Source organism: Oreochromis aureus, linkage group 8, assembly GCF_013358895.1.
Source record: "Oreochromis aureus strain Israel breed Guangdong linkage group 8, ZZ_aureus, whole genome shotgun sequence".
Taxonomy (NCBI): domain Eukaryota; kingdom Metazoa; phylum Chordata; class Actinopteri; order Cichliformes; family Cichlidae; genus Oreochromis; species Oreochromis aureus.
The window spans coordinates 30,456,927-30,476,157 of record NC_052949.1 but is presented as its reverse complement, the minus strand read 5'-3'; the positions used below and the strand labels follow the sequence as shown (position 1 = coordinate 30,476,157).

At 44.9% G+C, this 19,231-nt stretch overlaps 2 protein-coding genes across 4 annotated transcripts; one reads left to right on the top strand and one right to left on the bottom strand.

The window, feature by feature from the left end:
* The first annotated feature begins 5,265 nt into the window (after positions 1-5,265).
* On the top strand, positions 5,266-14,668 carry zgc:171971 (uncharacterized protein LOC569690 homolog). 3 transcript variants are annotated; one of them, XR_004199419.2, is made up of 9 exons: positions 5,266-6,029; positions 7,209-7,255; positions 7,327-7,481; positions 7,583-7,710; positions 8,428-8,524; positions 9,055-9,326; positions 10,382-10,531; positions 12,302-12,543; positions 12,626-14,668. XR_004199419.2 is itself a non-coding variant. In XM_039616010.1 (8 exons), exons 1-8 carry the CDS (start codon positions 5,850-5,852, stop codon positions 12,440-12,442), a joined length of 1,134 nt encoding a protein of 377 aa, XP_039471944.1. In that variant the 5' UTR covers positions 5,266-5,849; the 3' UTR covers positions 12,443-14,668. The 3 variants fall into 3 exon arrangements, 2 of the variants coding, with proteins under 2 accessions (XP_039471944.1, XP_031595334.1); XM_039616010.1 differs by having other exon boundaries at positions 10,418-10,531; positions 12,302-14,668; XM_031739474.2 differs by having other exon boundaries at positions 12,302-14,668.
* On the bottom strand, positions 13,846-19,098 carry tfam (transcription factor A, mitochondrial). The gene is made up of 7 exons (XM_031739484.2): positions 18,661-19,098; positions 17,937-18,079; positions 16,789-16,859; positions 16,068-16,217; positions 15,784-15,879; positions 15,158-15,214; positions 13,846-15,076 (listed from the first exon to the last, which is right to left on the bottom strand). Exons 1-7 carry the CDS (start codon positions 18,741-18,743, stop codon positions 14,810-14,812), a joined length of 867 nt encoding a protein of 288 aa, XP_031595344.1. The 5' UTR covers positions 18,744-19,098; the 3' UTR covers positions 13,846-14,809.
* Positions 19,099-19,231: the final 133 nt, after the last annotated feature.

The following is a 19,231-nucleotide window of genomic DNA, read 5'->3' as shown; positions in this document are numbered from 1 at the left end:
ATGACCTTGTAGTACCATATCACCCTATTAGAGCACTTCGCTCTCGCTCTGCAGGCCTACTTGCTGTTCCTAGAGTATTTAAACCGAGTGCTGATAACAAAGCAGATTCTTCCTCCCGCCTTTAGTCCAAACGTGGCAGTAAGAATGTCAAATGTCATTTTGGCTGACCTCAGAACAGTTTCCTACTCAGTCCGTTTTAAATGAGCGTTCGTCCAGAGAGGACAGCAGAGTGTCTGCATCGTCCACATGTCTGATTTGTGGATGGCAGAGTGAGCTGTGTTCGAGCTGAAACCCATTTCCATGACAGACTCACACCTGAAGATCACAGACAGCCAGTGCTGAGTGTCAGCCTTGCACACAGAGATTTCTCCAGCTTTAACCAAAGGGCCCTCTTTCATTCTACTTTTAAATATCCCAGGAACCACAAGTGCAGTGGAGCTGATAGGCTGGATTCATCAGGCAAGCTCACTCCAAGGAATTGCCCTACGTCAATGTGTCCCAGCTGCCAAAGGGCGGGAATGTTAAAGAACAATTAATTAAATATGCAAACATTACAAGAAGCTTTAAAGGAAAAATCCAGTTTGGCAGTTCAGTCCATTTGACCTGCTGCAGTTTAACTTTCAGCAGTCCAGGCTCTTCATACACAAGCATGCACACACATAACTTTCCTTTCATAACTCCCCAATCCAATGCCAAAGGTTGAAAACGTGATTATGAGCAGATAAGTACTGACTGATATCCCTTATAAAGGCATTAATTAGGGGTGTATCCACTGACACTGTGCAACACAGTTTCTCTTTTGTCCTGGAGTATTGTTGGTCGTGCTTGTATATTACTGGAAATCACTACAAAAGCAGGAAACATTAAACTAAACTGGAGCACAGTGGATCGTTGGTAAAACTACAGGACTATCTAAATCCTTGCTGCTCCCCTGGCTCTCTGCTCTCTGCCTTATTGTCAGCTCTCCCTGCTCTGCTGCCTCACTGAAGAACTCTGAACACTCACTTTTCAGAGGATCTAACAGGAACAAGCTACTGCTCACCTCCGTCAAAGGCTGGGACTATGACCTAATGTGGATAAAAAGGCCCTGGATGGGTCAAAGCCCTTTATGTTACTCCATCCTTCACCATCATCACCAGTCCCTTTTTCAAAGTTAACAGATAAAACCAAGATAAGTGGCCCCAGTAAAATCTGAATGCTTAACCATACAGTCATCTCACTGTACAGTTTTAGAGTAAATATAAATGATGTTACTCATATTCAAATGTCTCCACACTCATTAGATTTCAACACAGCTGAACACTATAATTCTAACACAATAATTAAATAAGCAAATTTATTACAGAAGAATTTATGGGCCGCGTATAAAATTCATCATCAAGTCAGCACGCTACCACCACCATGTTTGACTGGTGCTGTAATTTCCTTTTTTCTGAAATGCTGTGTTAATTTTAAACCAGAAGTAACAAGTCTACCAAAAAGTTCGACGTGGTCTTTGTTGCATTTGTAAATCAGGCAGCGGAGGCGACATCTGGGTTCAACACTTTATTTCAGGCTTTACAGCGGCACTGTCAGTCTCCCATCTTTCTGATGAAGAGGCCACAATTAAAAAAGTAAAATAATTTTGTGTGCATGAGCTCGTGTTACCAAAACTAAACATCCACTGCTCACATTAAAGCTAGGTTGGTCTACTCTACAGTGTCTACTCGTACAAAATACATGAGACTCACGTGAAATGTCACAGGTGGAATCCAGGCATGCTTTTCAGTTCTATCGTCTATAATCTGAAACCTGTCATAGCCAATGGCGTCCCGTCCGTGGAACTGGTTGTGCCAGGGCTCTCTTCCTGTTAAAGAGGAGTTCTTCCTCCCCAGTGTCACTAAGTGCGATCACTGGGATTCTCTGTCAGTGCTCTTCATCTTACAATATAAAGTGCCTTCAGATATATTTATAAAGGACTTGAATCTAATTAAGCTCATCACTCTGACCTACATTTCCCATCTGTGTTGTTTCCTAACTCGTGTACATTACTGTGTTTGTCATAGAACATTTGGTTTCTGTGTTCGTGTAGCTGTTACCTCTGAACAACAACAGAGGACAGCATGGCTTTGACAGTCAGTCCATGGATATCAAGGGCTTGACTTCCAGAAAAACCTGATAGTAGATCCTTTTGAGCTTGTTGATCTGTACCCACTGATGTGCCATTTACTGGGGATGAACCCGGCGTTGCATGATGGACTCTTGAACTCTGCTCTCTGACTGTAAATAAAGAAGTATGGACACTGGAGAAACACTGTTTTTGTTTGGTAGAGTTTATTTTACCTCCGACAACAGAGTTTGATATGATAAGAGTGTTTCCACATGTTTCAAGAATTACACCAAACACACTGTTTAAAGACAATTTATGATTGTAAACTATTTCACCAACGTGCAATAACAACTTACCAAGTTCAGTTTGAGAGACGCGAGGAACCTCCGCTGGTGCTGTATGTCTCTATCGTGTTCAGAGCATGGCAGCTTTTAACGTGACCTCAGAACCAACACGCTGCCTGGAGGTTATTTACTGCCACTGCTGAAGTAAACGCTTGTGTTACTTTGATGTGAATGCACAACATTAGAGGGTGAGACCAAGCTCGGAGTCTTTCAGGTAAATACTCATATGACTCCGTTTTGTTCTGTTCAGCAGGGTCCATACAGCAGTAGATGGGTCTCATTAACTTATATGTGAAATATTAAGTACTTTTTAGTACTTTAGTACATTAACATGTTACTATGTTACTGATAAATGTAAAGTGATTAAGACTGAAAGGAAACAAGGACAGTTCTCTGGTGCCCGTGGTGTACAGACACAATGAAAACAGCTGCATTTTAATGAAGTCTGAACAGAAGCTGAACACAGCCTAACGTTTATTACATGTGAACACTTTCAGCCTTTTGTCAGTTGGACTAAAAATAATCTTTTGCAATAAAGATGATTGGGTGGCTAAGTTGAAGGTGATTTCAGCTGTCCCTGCAGTATAATGGTGAGATAAGATCTCTATCTCGCCCAGCGATAGCCATCAGCTGACTTGAACCCTGACATCAGACATTATCTAGTACATTATCCAGTTTTATCCAAGTGTTGTAAAGTCATGTCTTATCTGTGTAAAAGGTTACCTTTCCTAAGATACCATGAAGCAATTGTTTTTTTCTTTTGAGGTGGGGGGTGGGGGGGTGGGGGTCATTGCTGTGCCCTTGTGTAACGTTGTTTTGTCTCTTTCTTTTCTTTGTAGCTGCTGTGATGAATATGCATTCAGAGGTGCTCACTGCTCTGTCAGCACTAACTGGGGGTTTTCTATTAGTGTTCATTATTGCCATTTCTTACACCATGTTTAAAGGAATAAAATATTTTGAATTTTGTAGAAGTTTGACATTTCTCTCTAACAGTCAGGTGAGCCAAACATTTGCATTTAAGCTTTTGCTTTTATTACAAGAGTATTTTTGATGTAGGTAAAAGAGGATTTGTCATTCCTGTTTCTGTAAATCTAGCTGTTCCTAAAATAACAAAATAATTATGTTTCATACTGATTTTGTAAATCACTAATGAATGATTGAAGCAGCGTAGTTTTTATGGTCAACTGATGCATAAATACAGTCTGTAAGTCTGCAGTCAAACAAAGCTGTGATAGGTACTACCAACATATATTTAATGCTTTTATGTCAGTTTAAAGTGATAATCAATTGTATTCTATAAATACAAAAATAGGAAATCTCATCATTTTGGTGGGTTCACGCTGTTCTGTACTCTTTCCAATCTCATATAATGAGATAATAAATTCGCCATTTATGTTTGCTCCACTATTGTAGTGTGGACACCGGCACTCATTCAAAGGAGCATCAGTCCACATTAAGAAAAAATATAATATTGATCATTTTGACAATAATGTTAAAATTTACAGATCAAAATCGTAATTCTATTTGGAGAAAAAAGTCGAAATATGGAGATAACAGTTGTTTCAAGACAAACTGCCACATTTGCTGTACGCTCTGAGTTAGTAAAATCGTACTTCAGAATCAGTTTTAGTTTCAAGGAAATGATTTCGCTTTAAGCTCATAAACACAGAGTGCAGCAAACAAGGTAGTTTGTCCTGAAACAACAACAGTAATCGCCACATTTCGACTTCATCCAGTCACGGAAGCGTTGGAGATAGTTCGTAAGAGATTACAGGATGACCCCAACCTCAGCAACAGGACCACTCTCAGCATCGACCAAGTGTGTTTGAACTGTGTCTTCATTCCACCTACTTCACTTACAAGGGTCAGTACTACAGGCAGAAACATGGGTGTGCCATGGGCTCCCCAGTTTCACCCATCATGGCCAATTTGTACATGGAAGAAGTGGAAAAGAGGGCTTTGCTATCCTACCCTGGAACAGGGTATGTGGATGACACCTGGGTGAAAATCAAATCTCAGGACGTACCATAATTCACGGATCACATTAACTCGGTGGATCGACACATCAAATTCACCAGGGAGGATATGAAAAGTGGCAGGTTAGCCTTCTTAGACTGTGAGATTTCCATCAGTAATGGGGGACATCTGAAAGCTGATGTGTACCGTAAAACTACGCATATCGATCAGTATTTAAGGTTTGACTCTCATCATCCACTGGAGCAGAAACTGGGTGTCATCAGGACGCTACAACACAGAGCGAACACCATCCCCACTGACACAGCGGCCAGGGAGGCAGAAGAACAGCACATCAAGAAGGCCCTGAGTAAATGTGGTTATCCCAGCTGGACTTTTGTCAAAGCTGGGAAGTCTCCTAAAGAAAGCTCCAGCCGATCCAGGAGAGAAGGACAACCGCTGACTAAGTGAAAACCTGTAGTGATCCCGTATGTGTCAGGACTCAGGAGTATCGGATTCATAGATCAGGCAAACCAAACAACCTCTGGATAAGCGGATGGCACAACACAGAAGAGCTACCTCGTCAGGCCAGGACTCTGCAGTCTATGTCCACCAACAGGCCAGTGGACACTCTTTCAATGATGAGGATGTACACATGCTGGACAGGGAGGAATGTTTGAGTGGAGAGTCAAGGAGGGAAAGACCATCTCTGGTCATTTTCGTATAGCATATTATAAATATAAACATATTTATAAAAATAACTCATGAAAAATGTATTCACAACTTTCATGGCACCATGACCCACCGCTTCCGTAAAGAAAGCGACATGCGTCACACTTCGTGGCTACGCAGACACCGCCATCTTGTGGTCGCTCCGGTGTAGTGCTGCTTGAGAACAATAGCAGCGAACTGCGGAAGGAAATTAGAGCCGTTTAACCGGGACAAATGCAGCAGGCGGCAAAAGCAAAGCGGTGTTACAGTCATTTCAGCGCCTTCGTGCTATAAGTACGTCGCGCGTTTTTGGCACCGTTGTTTGCAATTGATTTATTTTGCATCCACCGACAGGACACTCCGTCGGTTACGGCTGAGAGGACATCTGCACGCAGTACAGTTTATCATCACCGCGGCTAACGGTGTTGTGTCTGAAACCACTTGGGATTAACTTCCTGTCGCAGTCTGCTGCGATATGGCGCGTGGGAACAGCATGGAGGGTAAGGAGCTGCTGTTTAGCTTAGAGGAGCCCCAATAAGGATCACTGTTACCTCAGTGAAACTGAGTTCTGAAGCACACCGAGGGAGCAGAGAGGGATGAGCTATGGGCGCTCGGCTAACAGATACCGGATTTAAACAGCCGTAATTTCAAAATAAAAGCCGTCGCTTATAAACAGACCTGCGTGGGAAACAGCTGAACGACAGGCTTTAAAAAGGTCAAATACTGAGAGGACGTACAGCAGGTATCACGACATGAGCGACTCCGGGGATACAGCAAGTGTTCCCGGCTTCTCCTCCCCGAGCAGCGCGGCTGGGCTGGGGAGAGCACTCGCGGGCCGGGTCAGGACTCTGACCTCTCCACCTCCACCTGGAAGACTGACGTCCCTCAGAACCCGGGACCTGACGCTGGGGGGAGGCTTCAAAAAGACTAAGGTAACCGAGCACAGCCCCCGGTGTTAATAATGTCACGTGCTTACGTTCGTTTGGGTTAAGTGGAAGTAATAAAGCACAGTCCCGTGAGCCACGGCTAACAAAGAGAAGTGTAATCCCTGTGTCACAAGTCTGCTGACACATTCACGGGCTTCTCTCTGCAGACAGCTAATGGCGTTATCATGTTATGATGTGGTGGTTTATGTGGCATGTTGTGTCTGTAAAGGTGTCCACAGTTCTACAGTCACTCCACTCAGCCAAGCCCCGCCCCCTGATCACTGATCACATGTTACAGTAACACACTATAACAGGCTATAACAACCCTGCACACATTTGTTCATTCTGATTTGTGTTTCTGTATCTGTACATAGTTACTGTATCAAATTCGTTCGTGTTTACTTACTTTTAACATTCTTATAGAGATGTATGTATTATATATGCTGGAAGTAGCATTTTTTTCTATTTCGGTACCACCGAGCTTTTTGCACCGTGACACTGCAACAAATTCCTTGTTTATGTACAAACATGATACTCGGAGTGACACTTAGAAACAACACACTCACAGTTCCAGATAAACCAACAAGTATACAACAATGTAAATACAAAAACATATAAGTTGGGTTAGTCAGTGGCTCTGAATGGGTCATGGATGTGAAGCAGATGAAGGCCAGAGAAGAAACACGTTAGATTTGATTAGATAAAACTTTATTAATCCCTCGGGTGGGTTCCTCCGGGAAATCTGTTTCCAGTAGCACAGCACCGACAGAAACTGCAAAAGAATGTAAGCGGAAATAGAAATATACCACATATACACATATATAAATACAGAGACGTGTATGTTAAAGGTGTTATTTAAATGATAACTTAGCACTTTGAACGTGCAGACAGAGTAGCAGTCAGGACAGTGACTTCAGCTTTGTCAGTTTGGGAGTTAAATTTTTAATAATCCAGGATTTGACTGAAACAGGGAAAGAGGTCAGGGTCAGCTACAGCTCACACTCTTGTTTTGATGCCTGTTAACCCCTGGTCAGGTTTTCAAAGTAAGGTTTATAATTCATAATAATATTCATGTAGGTGAGTGGAAAAGCATTCACACCTCGTTGTACTTGTTTGCTTTGAATGCTAATGAGGACATACGTGGTCTAACACTAGCTTCTTCTGTCTCCTGGTTTTTACCAACAGAAAACCTTTGAGCCTAACGTCCACGCTGTGAGGAGGAGTAAAGACGAGTGAGTGACGACAGTATGAGAATTTCATCTGTTTATGCACTGTGTCATTTAATGATCCTGAACACCTGTAGGCTAAAGGAGGAGATCCACGTGGCTCTGAAAAAGGAGAGAAGAGATAGGAATGAGCGGAGGAGAGAGAGCAGAGGGAGGAGGAAGGAGCGGCCTCAGACCATCCAGTCCCACTCCATCTTTGAACAGGGTCCTGCTGACAGCGTGCGCAAAACAGGTGCACGGCCACAGCCCCCCTCTCATTCTGTTGGATGTCTTTCTGGTCTTTCCAGACTGCATTTCCTCTTCATCCTGCTCAATCAGTGCTTGTGCCTACAGGCTGGCATGGTGCTACACACCTGCAGGAGTCTGCCACCTCTCCTGTCTGCAAACTGCTAAAGAAAGAGAGGAAAGAGTCAAAGGAGGAAGATGAAGATGAGATACTCAGTAAACTTCAGCGAGATGATGTGAGTGCTTCCTGTTTCATTCCTGTCACGCTTTAAAGATGAATTAAAACAGTATTCAGGAGCCCATAAAAGTTAGCTGTTCTCATTTCTCTTGTTTATTCTGGAACATATTTACATGTTTCAGACTTTGAAATTATTGTTTTGATGTATTAAAACAAGTAAAAAGGTCTGAGGGTAAGGCAGTAGCATCTCCCCCTGCTCCTCCTGTTCATGCATGTGCAGTGAAACGGCACCGATGCAGCCGTGTGCATCACAGACACCAAAAGATTAAAAGAACTCAACAGATGCAAAGAGCTTCACTTTTCATCTTTATGGTATCCGACCCTCAGCTGCAGGTCAGCAGGACCTTTGCCTCGGTGCTTCACCTGATATATTGGCAGGTCATATTTGCAGATGTGTTGGTATCTGCATGTAGAACGACTGGTAAATGGAAACTACAAACTTAACAAAAGGAAGCACATTATGAGCGTTAATGTTGCATCGTTTGTCCACCAGAGGGCGCTCTCCAACCTCCCTGTTGGCAGCAGGTGTCTGTAACACCAGCAGCTGTTCGAGCAGAGCAGGTTTATGTGTGTGATGAGCATTGTTCAGACAGTTTAATGCTGTAAGAGTTTGGACCACTGATCACCAGCCTGTGAGCGAGTGCAGTGTTTCATGACAATCAGCTGATAATCAGCTGACCATTAGGAAACTAATGTTATGCATCTGTACCTACAGTTCATCGATGATCCGGGTCTGAGGAATGATGCAAAGCTGAAGCCCATCCAGCTGCCTCTGTGTCAGTCCAGCAGTCACACTCTGACTTCCACGACACGTGAGAAAACCTCCCACGCTGCACACAGTGTCACAAGCAGTTCACTCAGTCACAGCACTGACGTCAGAGTTTAGGCTCTGCTGTTTCCACTTAAACAATAAAGTGACTGTTAATGTGCCATGTTTTGATAAGACATGCAGGAAATGTGTCAGTCAGTAAATGAGAAGTAATGATTCTTAATCAAAGATGGCGTGATCAGTCACGAGTAGATGTAGATGTAAATATGAAGAGCTATTTTATGATCTGTTATCACCAAATAGTCACACTGACCCGATGAGGTAAAGCAAAGGGAAGTTAAAAAAGGAGGAGCTGAAGGGACCTGCGTGGGCAGCAGGGGGAAAGATGGGCTACCCTTTGCAAAGCTGCTAAAGGTGGAGGGCTTCATGAAGGCAGGCAGCAGTGTAGCAGAGCTTTGTATTTGTATTTGCACTGAGTGAGTGACGTGGTGGACGATAGACAGTGGACAGTGTCCTCACTGAGCTCCTGCATGTCTGTCTGTGAGTAGTCATCACTCTGTGTTGTGATGGCAGGTCCAGAGAGGCCCACTGTGTTCAGACCTCAGTCCTGTGCAGGGACCAGCAGGACCGAGCTGCCTAAATCAGAGCAGCCGTCGCTGGTAGAACTGCTGCAGGATCTCAGCCTGTCCGGCAGGGAGGAGCTCTTCTTCATGCAGCTGCCAGACTGCATGCCGGGCAGAGCGTCTGGAGCGAAGGTCGACCTGGCTCCTGGGCCTGCAGCAGAGTCGCCTGCAACAAAGGAGGGCAAGCCTGAAGCGAAGAGGACTCCACATCTTCAAGCAAAAGTGAGTAGACGGGATAAACACATGTTAAAGGACTGACCCATCCAGATGTTTGAGCTGATTCCTAACATACATCAGCCCTGAAGGCTTTGTTTGCATCTATCCATAAGCTTCTCAGCCATTTTTGTTTGCATCTTCTGCTTCGAGCCTAATACAGTGGTACAGCATGCAGTCCTCTTCCTGCAGACATCCTTAGTTAACAGTCGCTGACAGAAACAGCCAAGCAGTGCCAGTGAGGTCAAACCTAGAGCTCAGCAGCATTTCTGCCTGCCAGCCGTACAAGTGTTTCCTGCAGCACAGCGAGGGTGAACACCTCTCTAATCACAGATATTTATGTTATGCTGTGTTAATTCAATATTACAAAAGTATGTAAAACAGCTGCTGGCAAATTTCATTGATTTGTGGAACAGATTTCAGGACTAAAATCCTCCCTTTGGATTTTGTTTGTACGTCCTTGTTCATTCTCAGGTATTTTGGAAGCAGCCAAAACAACGCTTCATCTGTGCTACCCACATGAACTTTGTTGTAGACCAAGCGCTGCCCTCCAAGGCAGCAGCAGCCTCCCCCAGCAGGACGCTGCCCTGCAGCCCATAAAAACATAAACAAGCTGCAGGGTACTCCCTGCATAGGTCCCCAACTCATAACAGTACTAACACAACAGGCTGTTACACGCACATCCACACCAGTGTCCAATTCAGAATCCCAAAATCAGCCACAGTCAGGGTCAGACACACAACCATGGCTCGTAACATCTCACGTGTGGCTTTGACTTCACATTTTACCCACTGCACAGGAAATACTCAGCCTGAAACACCATCATGTGTTCTGTGGTCTGTATCGTCGAGCCTCACTGAAGCACAATGGACACATGCAGAGTTTTACCAGTTTGAACCTGAGTGGAGCAAACTGTTCTAACTGCTTCTAAACTGTGTGTGTGTGTGTGTGTGTGTGTGTGTGTGTGTGTGTGTGTGTGTGTGTGTGTGTGTGTGTGTGTGTGTGTGTGTGTGTGTGTGTGTGTGTGTGTGTGTGTGTGTGTGTGTGTGTGTGTGTGTGCTCAGAGTGCAGTGAAAGAAGGCTGTCCTGTGCTCTCACAGTTTCCAGAAGGATTTCTGGGTAAGCTGCAGATCAGGAAGTCAGGAAAGGTGGAGCTGAAGCTGGGTGACATCATCATGGATGTCTCAGAGGGAGCTGCATTCTCCTTCCTGCAGGTAAAATGTTTGTGTTATAACATTATTTTTCCATTGCAGTCATTAATTAGTGTAAGCAGATGTGTCAGACCTGTATAGTCATGGATTACATGTGATGCTCACATCAAACGTCCTACCAAAAAAAGCTCAAATAAACAGAAGGATAATATAACCCTATCTTTAGTTTTACAAAGTATTGCAGTAGGTTTAGACATTTTTATTGTTGTATCAGTTGTGTGACCTTTGTAGTATAATTTGTGAGTTATAAACACCAAAAGCTGCAGACACAGGGGACCACGAGCTAGTGAGCCGTCCCCTGGATAAATGGGGAGGGTTGCTCAGGAAGGTCATCCAGTGTTCTTTGGCCAGTGTCTGGTTAATGAGAGATCTCTGGTGAATAAATCTAAATGCCTCTACTTTCTGTTTGTAACAGAGACTCAGCTAAGTGTTGGGAAGTGTCTCCGACCTCGTTCCAGCTGGATGTACGGGGAGGGGCTAGGAGACTGTAACTGCTCATGTTTAATGGTTTACTATCACATTAGCTAACAAAAGTGAAACAGTGATGTCACAGCTCCAGGGTGCTGGCGTTGCCCGTGCACTGCATCTCTGCTGTGCACGGCTGGAAGGACGGCTCTGCGTTACACAGTTTGCATTTAACTTTGCTTTCTGTGAAATTCTTTCACATTTTTTAAAATCTCAGTTTCCATTTTCTTACGTCCTCCTGCTTTGTCGGGCGCACTTTGTTCTTCTTCGATGGTCTTGAATGCAGTCTTGGCAGACAGTATCGGTGATGCTGCCCCCATAGCTGCCTGTAGTGTATTGCAGTTACAAAAACACACGTATGACACATCGACAAGTTTTTATAGTCCGCATCATCGATGTTGACGAATTGTTGCAGCCCTGCCTCCAGCTTTGACAATGTCCACATTTACTCAGGGCCTTGTTGATTTGATGTTCCTCTCTGCTGCTGTCTCTGTGGGGATGGTGTTCGCTCTGTGTTGACACCCAGGTTGTGCTCCATTCAGTGATGAGGGTCAGACCTAAATACTGATCCGTATGCTTCCTGGGTCTCATTTCAGGGGCTCATAAGTCAATTTTCTCATGTTAGTCTTTCTGGTTTAGCAGAACTGTGCACCTACTCTTGTCTGCTGGAAGGATGATGATGTTGTTGTCATTACTAAGTGATGTGAGTGCTTCCTCTCCTCCATGTTGGATGCTGGGGGCTTTGCATTGCTGCTCTGCTTCTACAGCTGCAGCGTTGTTGTTTCTGCGGCTGGGATCAGTTCCACTGCCAGGATTTGTCAAAGTTCAACCCTTTTGAAAGGATGTGAGCTGTCTGTGTGTCATCCTCGGTGGGGCATCCTTCACACCATCGCCATACATGTTAGACCAAACCCTGAGCCATGGCTGAATGATATCAGTTGAGCTCCCACATGAGGAAGGATCAGGATCAGGCATCTCATGATGTTCTTAGTGAATGTTGGCCCTGCCGTCAAAGAACTGTAAAAGCTGAAAACAGGAAGCATTTCACTGATATGTAAAATACATCTCAGAAAACCTCATGTCCTTCAGTACAGTTAATTATTATCTGAAGCTTCCCCAGTACACACCCTTTGATGTTCCTTCAGCTTCCTCTGAGGAAGGTTGCCATGTTCAGAGAAAATATCTGCTCGGAGGCTGAGGAGCAGCACTGACAGTAACACACGAGCGTCCACAGTGAGCGTGTGAAAGGAAACCAACCATTCCTTATGTCACTGCCTATTCAGACGCCATCTCTCCCTCTTTCTGCAGCAACTGGTGTCTGTGCGTCTGTGTGATGGGCGGACTGGAGATATGATGGTGCTGGGAAACGTCCATCACAAACTGGTTTTATCTCCGGACTTCCAGGCTTTACTGGGCCAAGCTGCATCACAGCAGCCTCAGGGCCCCTGATGGTCTCCCTGCAGGTGACCCGTGCACACTGTAGGAGGAGAAACTGCAGTAAATGTGTTGGAAAGAACAGTCTGAGGTTACACTGCTGAGCCACCATCAAGGTAACATGCATCTGTATTTAAATCCTGTGAAGTCTTTGAAATGAATCTTTTTAAAACAGATGTTTTCCTCTCTGGGATGAAGATATCAGCACAGTAAAATGGACCATGAACCATCAGCCTGCTGACCACAAGGACCGTCACAGTGTGTCACTAACCCCGGCTCGACACAAGGACTGATACAGCAGTACAGTATCTGTATACTGAGCTGTGGTAAAAATGTCACCACAGGGTTTTTTCCTGTTTGAAGAAATAATTGTCAGAAGTGTTTCATTGGTATCAAAGTGATGCACATGTGAGGCTGAGCGCTGGTTCCAAACATGCACATTCTACAGAGTTGGCACCAAATCACAGCAGTCGCCTCAAGGTGCTTTATATTGTAAGGTAGACCCTACAATCATCTGTTACAATGTACAATGTGAAACTTTGAAACAATACAGAACGTAGTCGTCCTAAACAGTGTGGCACAGCAGCAGCTTCCAGTGTCTGCAATGACCCAGGATCATGTGTGTGACAGACTCTTCCCACCAGAGGATGGGTGTGTCTCTGACTGAACACTGAGCCCACTGGTATATTAGTATCAGATGGATTGTGTGTCTGGTGCTAGAACATTAACCTTTGTAAATGAGGTCATTTGTAACCCGTCCACTGTACATATGTATATACAGTCCACTGCAGCAGCAGCAGCCTGGTAGGAGTGAGAAGCCTTTCTGTTGAACCCAGTTTTCTCCTGTTTGTTAAAGTAAAACTTTATAGAAACAAATTGTTTTTGGTTGACTTTTTTTTTTTTTTTTTTTTTTTTTACAGGGAAGCTTGGGGACTGTTAGAGCTTCTGTGTTTGTTCTTTTGGTATTACTCACTGCTGACGTCAATAAATGGCTGCATAGCATGTTGAAAAGTGCTCAGTTTTGGCTCTTTCTCAGGTGGTCTGCGTGTGTGGGGTCACATTTCTTGTAACGTTCGATTTACCCCTCAGCCGAGAACGTAACAGCGTTTCAGGAAACGAGGCGCTGAAGAACAAACTTAGACTGTCAGAACAGCACGCCATTGTTAATCGCAGCGTTCCTCATTTGTTCGATGGCATATTTGAAAATCTTCAGAGCTGAAAACTTAAAATGTTGCAGGAATGCGTCACACAAAGAACCACAAAGCCCTGAAAGGTGAAGTCAGTAACACTGATCACTGTGAAACACCCCCCTCCCCACACACACACACACACACACACAGGAAGAGTGTTGTAGCCTGCTGCCTGACACTGGGGGCTTCACGCATACATGCAGAATCATTAGAGGCCATTTAGAAGAAAACTGTATATGAATGTTTATTGAAGAAAAAAAACACCATACTAAGGAAGCAGGATGAACATGGCAGCACAGAGTACTGTACACTCTACAACACAAAGCAGCTATCAGTACTAGAGTATGCTCTTCATAATAACAGAACAGAACAAATGTGGATTTTTGTTGCCTGACGTTAGCCGAGTACAAACCGAGTAAAGCACTCGAGGTTCGTCAGCTGCTTTCATTCAGGGTCACAGACAGCAGGACGTCACATGTTAAAGTTGCTACTGAAGCGACACGTGACAGTAATGACACTAAAATTCAGTCAGGTTTCTTTTATGTGAACAGTGGTGCTCTGATCTCAAGAGGAAATGTGGGACCGCTCCGAGCGTTGCTTTTAAAGCTGCACACTCTGCATCTCACCAGCGCCAAGTATGGATTTATTTCATGTTCAGGTGGACTCGTGGCTGCAGACCTTACAGGGCACACTGAGAATAATACATTATTGTAGGATGTTTTTGTGGATGTGTTGAAATAAAAAATGCAGCCCACATTAATCCTGCAGGTGTTCTAGGACGGCAACAGGAACCTGTTTGTTCCTGTCATCACCACAGCGGTACACGTCAGCGCTCCGACGCCGACAGGTTTGCTTCATTTGGCTCTCACACTTTTAAAGTCTCAGTCAAACTTGTGGTATTTTACTACTCCATCTAAGCCTGGAGGAGTGAGTCTGCATCACAGGGAAGGACTCACAAACTCACAGTACCTTTTTTTTTTTTTTTTTTTTAACGAATGCTGCCATCGCGGTTTATTTGGAGACATCAATGATGCGGATCTGTCTGAAGGTTATCAAAGTTTTGTCCTGTTGAACCTAAAGAGCTGAGACAGCTGGGACTTTGTGACTTTCAAGTCAGAGAAAAGCGAGGCCGAGCTCCGCCCCGAGCCATCACAGCTCCCGTCACCTCCTGTGGACGCGCCACATAAGCGTCTTATGTCTTCTTGGTGGACGGCGGGCTGACAGTTTTCGCTGATCTGCTTTTTGTGGTCTTCTTGGAGGGTTTTGACGTTCCCGTGGCTTTCTTCACGGTTTTAGCCTTCTTTGTTACCTTCTTGGCTTTCGCAGCACGTTTCTTCTTGATAGACAGGGTCTGCTCTCGAATCAGGTCTTCTCTTCCGATCTCCACCATGTGGTCCTCCCACGACTTCATCTCATTCTTGTAGCGAATTTTGTCATCCTCAGCGAGCTGCGTGTAGACCTGTGGCACAAATACAAATGTCAGAAGACCCGACAGCACTGATTTTTCTGGCTACAAGGATGAAAGGCACGTGTTGCTGACCTTTTTCTGATGGCTGAAGAGATTCCTCCAGTCCTCCAACAGCGACTTCATCTTAGCCTGAAACAACAACAGGAACAACCATTGGCCAAAACAACATCCCACCGTCTGCAGTCTAATGTCTTACATCAGGACACCAGCACAGAACAAGAGAAATGACAGCTACAAATCTGCATCAGCACCCTGACAGCTGCTTCAGTTTCACCTCAAGCCCCATCTGTACTCCATCTCAAACTTGCTTTTCCATTTAGTCCAGTTTCTGTAGGTGCATTTCATGTCAGAGACCCTGGCTCTGTGTGTTTGCTGATATGGAAAACCCATCCATACCATCATCATAATATAAAATGACCTCCTTCTGCTCCTCACATCATATTAAAGGAGCCGATGTTACGTGGTGTTACTGTAAAGTGCAAGAGAAGCTTCCCAGCAAGCACCAAACGTGACAGACGGAGAGAAGCTCCTGGGGTAATGTCCCACCAGCTGACGGCACTACACTACACCTCCTCATTAGTTAGCTCTGCTGCTCCAGCGTGCGTCATGAACACCAGACACTGAAACTCTGATAGCTGCTCCAGGTTTTTAAATCAGGGTCACACTGATGCTGGATCAGTGCACGTGTACTTCCTGACCTGAGACGTAATTCCTTTAGCCTCCTCAAAGTGCTCCGACATGAAGATGTTGAAAGGAGAGCGAGGACGTTTGGGCTTCCCCAGGTTTGTCAACTCCTGGAAAACACAAACACACAGTAAAACTCTGTACAGTTCACTTTCAGTGCCTTGCAGAGTTTGAACAGGAGAAGCTAAGGATTGAACTACCAACCCAGCAAACAGCAGACAGCCGCTCACCCTCAAACCCACGATGAGTGCACAGGAGACAAAAACCTGCCTGCTCTGGTCCCTTCTGTCTTTCTTACCCTCTTCTTGCGGATGGCCTTCCTCTTGGCCCTCCTCTGCCTCTTCTCCTGGGCTTGTTGCTGCAGCTGTGCAGGAGTCAGCTGGGCTTGATAGCGCTCTAGATCCACCTTGAACTGTTCCCGGGCCCGGAGAGAAGCTTCCTGAAACGGCTACCAAACAAAAGACTCGGGTCACAACACAGATGACTTTTCCACTTTCACTGCTGGTAACGATGTGCTATTGTGACCTGTGTGTGACAAATACAACCTGGCAGAAACATATTTTCATTTATCACAATTCCACACGCCCCGCCTCGAGCTACCAAAGCAGTTTATTAGGGATAGAACGGCTCGTGAAAAAAGCCCGACCCACTCAAGTCCATTTTTCTCTTGATGTTAACGGCCTTAACTGTTCTTCACATCTTCCTGTTTTATTTCACGAGAAAATGTTTGGAAGAACTACATTAACGTTAACTGATAAATAAAGTGTATACATTTCAGGCTTTATACTCTAAACAGCCCCAAAGGTTCTGGATGACATGATCAAGAAAAGTTATTCTTTTAGTTAAGATGTGACAGAGAACAACTATGAATGTACTTAGCAGGAATTTAAGGAAACAACTTTAAACATTGTCGTGTGTGACGTGTAGTCCACAACCAAAACTCATGACCCCAAAACGGTGCTACGACCCAACCATAGACCTGGTGAACAGTTGCACCCCTACAGTTTATACACACATACCTGTTTCTGTTCTGGGCTCATTGATCTCCACTGCTGGGCAATCGTCTTAATGAGATCCACTGCTTTGATTTCTGAAGAAAATAATGATCAAATGTTTAATGACAACAAAAACGCATCATTAGAGGAAGGACAGAGAAACCTGCGACTGATCGAGAGTAGCTCACAGAGCTGCTGTAGCCACACAGACTCATTCACAAACTGTTCATACAAACAAATCTGGGAGAGAGGGTCGAGCCCGGCGGCTGACAGAAACCTGTCTCATCTTTACATCTACAGCTCTGCACTGAAAGGGACTTTGGCCTTTAAAGGCAACAAAGTGCAGCACAACAATCTTCATAATCTCGTTTTCATGGTCGTTAGAAATAGAAATTGTCACTGAAAGTAACTTCCAGTGTGGGCCTGGTTCACTCTACACACCCAAACTGTGACAATTAGCCACACTTCACTGTTTAGTTTTCCATCGTTGTCCAACACAACATGGTCAGTGTGTTACTGAACAATCCACAGTCTTCTTTAGACTGATCAGGTCAGTGCTGTGGTGCTCCTCACTGCCAAACACCCTGCAGCAACAAACCATGACCAGCTGCTGGAGCCGAGCCGCTGATTCTTCTCACTGATATTTTAAAAAGCATTGATGCACTTCCATGCTCCCACAGAAGTGTGCACAGGCTCTCGTGCACAGGCTCTTGTGCACCCCTCTGCCTCACCACCGTCATAGCTACAACACGACTATGGCAAGCATTCAGGCACAAAGAGAGAGGTCTCGCTCAGGAAATTAACCAGCATTGCAACTACATACACCACACAACTTAGTAAAGTTTGACAGGCATGAAACATTACTTCTGAACTAACAGGGCGATTGCCAAGGAGCCATTAGCCAAAAGCATGGCATATATACACATGGTGTGCAGTGTGTCCTTAAAACCAGCTATATATACACTTTATGTCCATGTAGACTGCACGTTTTAATAAATCGCCACATCTAAATTCAATTTCTGCAGCAAAATACAAAGAGTAGTGTCTTAAAGCCTCTGCCCATTACTGTCATTTAACTGCTTTCATATACACGAGGTTCAAACCTTTTCCTGTCTGAATTTTTACATTTCTGCTCATTCAGACTGACCAACCTGCAGTGTGATGGTGCATACCTGGGTTCTGCCTGGCCACGATCGGCTTCTGTTGCTGAACATATCTCATGTATCCATTCAGAGGTCTCTTTGGAGGGGAGCGGGCCTCGGAGGTCAGACACTTCACTGGGCTGAAGAATGCAGAGGGCAGCACGCTGGTACACCTACAGAGAGGCAACATAAATGAGAACAGCCATCTCTCTCTTCTCCATCACGCTTTATTCTACATGGAGTATTTCAGGGTTCAGAGCTATACTCGGACTCATGCCTGAGATCTGTGAGGAACATTTTTACTCAAGACTGCCAGTGCATGTCTGACTCCAACACTCACTTCTGTACCGCACAGTCAGTCTTGTTCACACAGCACATTGCTATCTTGGTGACACTTTACTGTCCATGTTGAAAGAAGCCAGTCAGCATTAGCCTGCAAACACTGCAGCACTGCTGTGTGTGAGCTGCAGCTACACTGGGTTTCATGCCGGATATGAAGAGCACAGAGCAGCTCACGAAGCTTCAAAGCACCGACAGCAAACAGGAACTCTTACAAGACGTCTGCTTTTCTGTTTACCAACAGTACCAATAACAGAAGGCCATGTTTTTATTTACGGCTGCTTCATGCTACGCTTACGTATGCTACCGTCACGAATACACATTGTTCTACAACACGATGTTCACTAAATTTCACACAGCAGGTTGCAGTGTCTCTACAGCTAGCTAATGCAGCACATAAGCCTGGGTTAGCTACCTTGCCAGAGAGCCAGTGCAGGAGAGCACACTGAAGGACTTAGCCAGCAGGCTAACACCTGCTGTCAGCAAGTAGGGAGCCATGTCGCCGGTAATCAGCGTGAAAATCCGCAAACAGGGGAGCGAAGAGCAGACGCGTTGTCTCTGTAATCATGCATGCGAGGCTGTGATAGCGCTGGAACCCAGGGAGCCGTCACCCTGCCCACGGACACGCACCACCAACTGTCTACCAACAAAACGCGCCTTCACCCTCTCCCGGTGGATTGTGGGAAAAGGTCAACTGTGTTTTTACTTCCCGTGTTGAACCTTTGCTTCCAACAAACCAGCAAATCGTCTTTAAAGCACAGAGTCAAAGACAAAGTGGTTAAAACAACTTTAAGACATCTGAAGTCATCTGATGTTCATTTTGAATTTAAACGAAAAGGCGCAGTGCTTGTACGTCACTTCCGTTTCCGCCTGATGTTCGGAGGGGCTCGGTGCGATGGTTGTTTATGATGAGTGTAGTTTCAAACTAGCGAGATTTGGTTTAAACTAATTGTTAGATTTTACCGTGTTAAACGCTCCCTTCAAAA